This window comes from Eucyclogobius newberryi, unplaced genomic scaffold (genome assembly GCF_026437365.1).
Source record: "Eucyclogobius newberryi isolate DKJ021-1_F unplaced genomic scaffold, fEucNew1.0.hap1 SCAF_20, whole genome shotgun sequence".
Lineage (NCBI taxonomy): Eukaryota > Metazoa > Chordata > Actinopteri > Gobiiformes > Gobiidae > Eucyclogobius > Eucyclogobius newberryi.
In genome coordinates, this window is record NW_027315835.1 from 14669398 (window position 1) to 14678092 (window position 8695).

General features: G+C 41.3%; 1 protein-coding gene across 4 annotated transcripts; it reads right to left on the bottom strand.

Annotated features, from left to right (window-relative positions):
* Positions 1-170: 170 nt before the first annotated feature.
* tdrkh (tudor and KH domain containing) lies at positions 171-8118 on the bottom strand. Of its 4 annotated transcripts, none has more exons than XM_072456197.1 (14): positions 8025-8118; positions 7080-7213; positions 6915-7006; positions 6599-6791; positions 6263-6402; positions 5698-5974; positions 5233-5399; positions 4987-5162; positions 3458-3522; positions 3216-3367; positions 3028-3132; positions 2818-2872; positions 2506-2567; positions 171-533 (listed from the first exon to the last, which is right to left on the bottom strand). In XM_072456197.1, the coding sequence occupies exons 2-13, from the start codon at positions 7198-7200 to the stop codon at positions 2518-2520; spliced, it is 1593 nt and encodes a 530-aa protein (XP_072312298.1). In that variant the 5' UTR covers positions 7201-7213; positions 8025-8118; the 3' UTR covers positions 171-533; positions 2506-2517. The 4 variants fall into 4 exon arrangements, with proteins under 4 accessions (XP_072312298.1, XP_072312299.1, XP_072312297.1 ...); XM_072456198.1 differs by having other exon boundaries at positions 8021-8038; XM_072456196.1 differs by lacking the exon at positions 8025-8118 and adding an exon at positions 7508-7587 and having other exon boundaries at positions 4987-5156.
* Positions 8119-8695: the final 577 nt, after the last annotated feature.

Sequence of the window (8695 nt, forward strand, 5' to 3'; positions counted from 1 at the left end):
CACGAGCGCTGCAGAAACATAACAGTGGTCCCATCGTCAATGAATGAATGACTTGTTGAGGTCTTTGCAAACTTACAGAGACAGTCTTAGGAATCATCACCCTAACTTGACATTTTAACTATTAACCAATCTAATAATACATTAACAGTCACCATTTCAAGAACTATCCGTTTCACATTAAAAAAATGGTTTATTTAATATAGTGCATTTACATTTTAATACTGAACATATTTAGAGGACAACATTCAAGAAATGCTGTTTCTATCAGCCTACCTGGGCTTTTGAATTTCTATACATCTTTGCGTAATAATCACATAACGTTACATGAAAATATAGGCATGGTTAACCACAAACTATAGCCCAATCAACATATCACAGTGCTTCATTATAATACTATTATTGGTACATTCTGCGTAGCATATTGCAACAAAGGATTGGTTCAAACTGAACAACTAAACAGGGCTAACATGAAATTGGTTGGAAGAGTAGAGCAGATAAGGCTTTGATGTTGAGGAATTGTTGGGTCCTGTGTCCTGTGGAGCATAATGTTACTGCTAAGTAAAACAGCCACAAATAGAGAAAATAAAAAAAACTGCAGATATACTCTACAAACAATAAAGGAACACTTGCAGTTGCTTTGATATAGAAAGACACCAAAAGACTAGAAAAGACTGCTTTGAAGCAATTCTATAGTTTACTCCTCTGAAGCAGATCGAGCCTGCCTGGAGTGCATTTTGAATTTTTTTAAATTATGTTTTCACACACGAAAAGAAGCCAGAAATGTCCGTATGTTTAAATCAACCTATCCATTCCAAATACATTGTGAATATTTTGTTATTAAGTTTTTCAGGCTGGAATAAATAAAGCCTTTAATATATTTGCGGAGACTATGTCTCTCGGCTGGCCTGGGAACGCCTCGGGATCCCCCCGGAGGAGTTAGAGGAAGTGTCTGGGGAGAAGGGAGTCTGGGAGTCCCTGCTCAGACTGCTGCCCCCGCGACCCGGCCCCGGATAAAGCGGCAGAAAATAAATGGATGGATGGAATATAAATAAAGCCTTCAACATTTATCATAATTTCATCCAATGAAGTGCTTAGGGTTAGCGATTCAGCAACACCCTGGAAGTCACAATTATATGGGGGCGTCACATATATTTAAAAATATGTATTTTATAAATTCATTAAAAAAAAAAAAAAAAAAGTATTTTATAAAAATTTTTGAGAGACATGTCCACGGAGGGATGGGCTAAGCGAGAGCACCTGTCACAAGGAAGAAATCCTCAGCCTACTGGGACACTATGCTGGTCCATCATTGTCCCTGTCCCCAAGAAGCCCCGGATCACTGGACTTGCGGTAATGACTACAGGCCTGTGGCCCTAATGTGCTCTTCTCCCTGTACACAAACTGCTGCACCTCCAGCCACGACTCCCTAAAACTGATCAAGTTTGCGGACGACACCACCCTCATTGGGCTCATCACGGACGGAGATGAGTCCGTCTACAGGAGGGAGGTGGACCGGCTGGTGTCCTGGTGCAGCGATAACCACCTGGAGCTCAACGCCCAGAAGACAGTGGAGATGATCGTGGACTTCAGCAAAGTCACAGTCCCCCAGCCCCCCCTCACAAACGGGAACAAACAGAGACTACAACGCATTGTGTGCTCTACTGAGAAGGTAATCGGCTGCAGACTTCCATCTCTGCAGGACCTGTACATCAGTATGAGAGTCACTTCCCTCAGACAGGAGGCTACGGTCCATCCGAACCAAAACATTTTCTTTCTCTCTGCCGTTGGACTCATGAACACTTCTTACCACATCACTTATAACTTAATCAATAGCCACTCATTGCATTGTTCACTTATGTACTACATCTGTAAATTTAACTGTTCATTTTGTGTAGTCCTTTTTATCTTATAGTAAATTTAAATTGCATGTCTTATTTAATATATTTTGCTTTATTATTGTTCATTGTCGTATGTTGCACCAAATCACCAAAGCAAGTTCCTTGCCTGTGAATTTTGTTCAGACAATGGCAATAAACCTTTTCTAATTCTGATTCTGTTGGTCATGAGTCCTTCCTTGTGCACACTCAGAAAATGAAGAAAGGGAGACTAATGTTGGGCCATCATGCTCTCTGGGACATTATGTTCTAGTGTTGCAGGTTGGACCACAAAATGTCCAGCTCAGTGATACTTGGGGATTGATCAAGGGGTAGATGACCCAAAATGCTATCCCTCTCCTCATGGGAGATAAAGCCAGTAGCGAAGCACGAGGGAGCAATGTAGACCATGACCATAGTGTCCATTACACTTATATTTTGAAGGTCCCCCCCCCAATTGCGAGGTCACAGTTTTCTTATTCATCATTGTGGCAGCATTTAATTTCTAAAACATTAGACTTTCCATATCAGTGTTGATCTCCAACATGCCAACATGTATTTAATCCCATTTGAAATCCGATGCAATTTCAAAGTGTTCCTTTATTTTATGTGAAGAGTATATAATCATTACTTTCAGCAGGACTCATAGTAGCTCATTGACATCTTCAACACTTCCTGAGATTGACGGAGCTTCTGAAAAAAGCAAACGAAAAAAAACCCAATAGTAAACAATGAGTAGTATCATGCAGTAGATCAAACTACACAATGTTTATGCCTTGTGTGAAATAATGGCTATGGTTTTTATGTGGTGTTATGATAATGTTTCATAGTTGTAATTGCAGACAGTTAATCTGACAGAGTTGCTACATGAATGTTTACCCACTCTTAAATCAGGCATAACTCACCCCTTTTAGACATCTCAACCGTTCTGAAGTCGACCTACCTGATAAACTGATGCAGGAGAGACTCAGCTCTGAGGATGCACCCACAACATCATTCTGCAGGAATTACAGGAGAAAACCAAACAGTAAAAACTCAAGGATTAATATATCATTGTAATGGTGCTGTGTGACTACAGTTAAATAATGTTAAAGGAGTAAAAATATACATGTTCTACTATTTGTTACGTTAAGAGTAAGCAATAAACACTGACCAGCATTTTTTGCAGACAGTCAAAATTGTCACCAGGAATCGTCCCATTAGTTTCATTGAAACTGGCATGACCAAGTTGAACAAGCTCTTCCCCAATATCTAATGTCTACAATCAGAGTTTATGACAAAAAACAGTCAGATCAACACACAGGGCATCACAGATGGGTAAAATAAATCATCCGAGCTGACCTTTCCCTCAGTGCAATCGTAGAGCTTGACACTTGGCCATGACGAGACCTCAGAGTGGGAGTAGCTGCACAGTTTGGCCTGCAGAGGACGCCACAGAGCACAGTGTGTCAGCCGCTCAAAGTCATCCAGGGCAGCCTCAGACCAGCGGTCGCCTGAACACACACAAACACACAGACACAAACAATGAAGATGACAATCTGGTTCTAAACCCAGGGTTTATCTTCCTAAATTAAATACCTTACCATTTGGTCGTACACCAGCCAAGTTACACTCAATAGCTTGGAAAGGTAAGCTGAGGAAGTCACTCCTGAAATGTTAACGCAGCAGACACTTATTATTTGAATGTCAATTCTGTACGAGCAAATTATTTGACAAAACTGACCAAAGTTGTGATCAGATTTAATCAAGATATATTTTTTTCTGAAAAAATTGGCGAGTAAAAAGGTAATTTCATAATTTAATGCAATCCTTTTGTTAAGAGAATTTGTTAACCCTATTTTTCCATCGTCTATACTGCTGTCTTCATGACATGTGCAATGGAGAAGATGACCCTTTCCACTTGTGACGTGGTAATTATGAGTGTGTTTTGTGCATTTGCAGGTCATAACAAAATGAGACGGCATCCAGTGTATATAAGTAAATTGAAGTGAGACAATAGCCTAAAGATCTCTCAGGGGGAAAAGCAAACAATTCTACATGCTAAGTGGAAACAAAGATGCCATTCAACTTTTGTATACTATATAATTATGTAAGCATCAAAATAACTATTGTAATTCTCATGTTGTTGTCTGCCATTAAAAGAGGGCAAAGCTTATTTCATCTCAGCAACCTGAGCATAGAAATAATTTCCCAGTTCCAAAGTACAAACAATACGAACAGAGTTCTGTGCAATTTCCCACTCGACAAGTGGTATTTACCATAATTTCCATAGAACATGACGGCAGCATAAATCTATGTTCGAACTGCTGCCTGATACTGCATGACACCTCTATGGTATGAGCAGATTTACAAATCAATCTGCTTTCATGCCTACTCACCCAGAAAGGGTGGCTCTGAAAGTACTGAATCAGGGGTTCAACGACTCATTAACGGGGTTAATCTCTACATACAGAGAGCAGAGAAGGAGTGGAGCTCCATTAGGGCTGGGCGATATGAATTTAAAAAATAAATAAATACAATATTTATCATATTGATTTTTTGCAATGAGTTCATGAACATATAAACTATACAGACTTTTAATCTGTGCCATTTAACACAAATAATATTCAAATATTTTCCTCCAAAGTCTGACCTCTGCTCAAAGCCACATGTTTTCACTGATAGATAATAACTGTGGACCACTCAATTAAAAAACCCACCTAAATAATTGACGATTTCACATGACTCGATCAGTCAATCTTTTGATTATTACTTTTATTATTACTCGTGCCCCTGTCTCACACTCGTTTGCCTCAGGTTTAGAATGACCCAGAGCTTTGGACACCATCGTTACCATGGGCTTGGCCACTCTCCGTGCCCCTTTGCTGCTCCGTGCTTTTGTTCTGACCCCTGCAGACAGACATGTAAAACTGACCCAGCCACTGTCTGCACGGGGGGGCATGAATTATTCTTCTATCTTCTATGAGCTGGGCGCACCAGAAAAGGTTTACAATAAATTATTCGCTTTTTGCATGTGCAGTGAATCATTCAGTGTTTTCAGCACCGCCCTCTGGCGGTCAGAAGAGAACTGTAGTTAGCTACAATTATCATTTTTGTTTTATTGGGGTGGTACCTCATGCGACACAGGCTGTCCTGGGGCAGCTCTCCATTGTCTCCAAAATCCACATAGTACAAGTCCACCAATCCAGACGGCAGTGCCCCAAGGACCCTGGCTCTGTTCCAAGTTCCGTGGGCCTGATAAGGAGCAGCAACGATGTCCCCTACCACAACACTCTCCACCCTCTGCTCCTACACATGACCACATATAGTAGACACAGAGCTTATATGTATGCATATTGAAAATTCAAGATTTTCTTACAGATGGATTCCCATTGCTGTAGAAGCGGTTCATCTCCTCAATAAGTTTATCCAATTGTAGAGAGCGTACTCCCAGAATCTGGATCCAGAAGTGGTTGGGGTTTTCTGAAGCTGACACATAGACCTCCAAGTGCTCATCAGGCTGGAAGCTCAGGTCTGGGCTGGGAACTGACAAAGACACAGTACCATACAGTTTAATATGAATAAGAAAATTAAAACAACATGGGACATAGTGCCATTCTGATTTATAGATCATAAAATTGTTGCATTATTTTTTAATAAGATGTGTCTATATAAAACAATTATTTCGGGCGAGCATGGCCCTTGAACACGTAATGAACTGCATGCTAAATTGCTTATTGTTGGCGGTGGAATTTTATCTTGGTGAATAAATAATGCAAAGGAAATCTAATCGACGGCACAAACGGTTAGTTATTTTGAATTGGACTATAAAACAGCTACTCACTTTCAAACTTAGAGATTTGTGTGAGGGACTCAGAGGACAGACTGAGGTCAGAGCCGGTGCTCTGCAGATCATCAACCTCAGTCTCTGCTGTGGTCCCACTAATCTCTGACTGCCGTTTCTCGGGCTCGTTCACCACACTATTATTGTTGATGCCCATTGAAACCTCAGTCTCCCCTCTCTGTTTGGACTGGAGTCCACGTTTGTGACGCTGGGCTGACGACTGGCAGATCTTTGTCCTCACCAAGTGATCCTCCTTCACCTTCTCTAGAACAAGAATCTATAAAACACACACAAATGACAAGCAAAATAAATTAAATTCACTTTTTGAATGGATATCAAGTGCTCCAAAGTAGAGTAGTGATATAATAATGATTGTAATTTAAAATGTATTAATTGCACAGCCCAACCTCTAACTGACTATACAGCCCAAGGCAATTGTACCAACACAGCTTGACTCATGATATTTAGCGATTACAATTTGTTACTTACTGTTCTGAATCATGAAATTTGAGCAAAAAAGTTGTTAAAAACAAATGTTCTATATGTTATGTGAGGAACTTTGGACCTTGGCTTGCTGCACCTCCTGCCTGCTTCCAGTGATGGTAACGCTGCCTTTAGCCCCGGGACCTTGAGCTCTTTCTTTGGAGCAGGCCACTTTAGCTCCAGTGATTCTGTTAATGTGCTTAATACTCTCTCCTCCACGTCCTAAAACAGGAGGAGACGCAAACATCAAAAGATTTAGTATTGTAATTGTGTTTTAGCTTTGCCATTTCTATTTATTTTGGATTTTTATCAACCATTTCAATGTTAAAAAAAAAACAAATTAAAGAGAGCACCTTAAACTTTGACAAAAGGTTTGTTACACTGCAACTACACATTTCTATTAGCTAGCTAATGTTACCAATGATGCGGCCAAATGCAGTCTGAGGCACATCCATGGTCTCGGACATGGGCTCACAGTCTGTGACCAGGCTCTCCAGCACACAGCGGGCAAAGAGCACCTGCTCCTTGGACCCCTGCAGCAGGAAGCACACCTCGTTCTTGGAGCCAGAATCGGACAGGACCCTGACAAGGGCTCCAGACTTCTGAGTAACCTGAAAACACACCATATAAACTACTGTTCAGGAGCTGTTAGAACTGAACAGTACTAAGGCCTTAATCACCATGTTTTCTATGCACACAAAGGCTGTCTTAAGGGGAAGGGGTCTGCAACTCACCACATCTAAAAATGTGGCCTGGTATCTTGAGATGTTCCTGTAAACTTCTACAGGGAGAACCATCTTCGACACTTCAATATCTGTTACTTCACCTGCTCAGAATCAAAGGCAAACTATAATCAGACACGTAACCTCATCTAATGTGTCTGTATCCTCTTTACTCACTGGTGCTGCTGAGGTGGCGGTAGAGCATGTATCCCACTGTGGCCCCCACAGACAGACCTGCTGCCAGAGCCACCACTTTCCCTGAGGTCAGGGCCCGGGGCCCATCTCTGATGGCATCCATGAAGGCGCTCCACCTGAAACACACATATAGTCTTCTTCCACCTGTAAAAGCTGTCACCCCAGAGACAAGCTCAGGCAAAGCTCCATGGTGTGGCCCCAATTTGATCACATACATAAATTAATTGTAGAGAAATACTTGTTTGTGCACCGAAATGAATTATACATTTAATTTATGATAACACATATGATACATGCTGAAGGAGTAGGCTTGAGAAATCTTAGTCAACTTCGTTTAATGGCGTGAGAAGAGATGAATGCCATGCTGCTGTAACGGAGGAGGAGCAGAGTGCCATGCAGAGGACTCTCACTTGGGCACCAGCGCTTTGGGACCGGGGCAGATAAACACGTGCGACTGTGAGACTCCCACCTCCATCTGGGACCTCCACAGTCTACCCTTTACAGCTGGATTTTACAGAGAGTGAGGCTGGGACAGTTTGTGCAGCGCAAGAACACACTTAAGCAAATCCAAACGGCTTGGGACATAAAACAACCAAAGCAAACCTAATCATAAACAGAGGCAACCAGTTTGAGGTCACACTTTGTCTTAATATGTCACACCACTGCAGCTCTTAGTGCATTAGTTGCATTGTTTACCATTTAATGGTCCAGGGCGGAAGTAGCTTGAGGCAAAGGAAAACATTTGCTTCAGTAGTAGGCATCATCAGGCATCATCAGGCTAAAGCTACTCAGTTAGCAGAAGATAATCAATACAAGGGCCTTGTCAAATTATAACTAAATCGAACATGATTGCCACATACGGCATACTTTACCACGGGGTAATTTTTTTTGTAAAAATAGCAAATAAAGTTAGTAAAACATACTTACAGAGCTTGCCCTTCCAATCGGTATTGAAGCTATCACTATCGTCAAGCTAGAGCAGAGCAGACACGCGGCGCCAACCGGAAACACAAACTAAACCGGATGTTGATAGCCCACAAGTGTTGCTAGGATACAAAGCGTAAACTCAACTCGGTGTAATCACTCATTCGTCCAGGAGTGTTCCATTGAAGAAAATTATTCAGTAGTCGTCTGGACCCCTTTAAAAAAAAAAAAAGACGTTTTGACTCCCATCCAAGAGTCATCCTCAAGCTGCGAATCGAGTCTGGGAACCCCGATATTTATCCTACTCTGAGTAACCCCTGCCCTCCAGTGGGCACTCCTGTCAAAGGGAGTATTTGGTTTCACTTGAAAATACCCTCTTTGTTAACCAACAGCTCTGGGCTGGGGAAGAAAGTCTGAGTGTCTGAGACAATCAGTACAGGATCTCCACAGGGCTGTGTACTTTCCCCTCTTTTTTATCCTATAGCAGATTTTAATTGTTTTTCTTTTTGACTTATATAGGTTATTTTATCATTGTTCATTGTTTTATGTTGCACCAAATCACCAAAGCAAGTTCCTATGTTGAATTCTGTTCATTAAAAATAGCAATAAACCTTTTCTGATTCTGTAATGGGCTATCTAAATCATATTGTAAACTGACGTTCTCTCCCTCCTCA

Bases quoted from the DNA above. Each gene is read 5' to 3' on its own strand.
- tdrkh (XM_072456195.1), bottom strand. From the start codon at position 7,572: ATGGAGGTGGGAGTCTCACAGTCGCACGTGTTTATCTGCCCCGGTCCC. The intron at 7,214-7,507 runs GTGAGAGTCCTC...TGTGTGTTTCAG, and splicing joins CCCAAAGCGCTGGTGCCCAA to GTGGAGCGCCTTCATGGATG. The intron at 5,975-6,262 runs GTCCAAAGTTCC...TGTGTTTTATAG, and splicing joins AGGAGGTGCAGCAAGCCAAG to ATTCTTGTTCTAGAGAAGGT.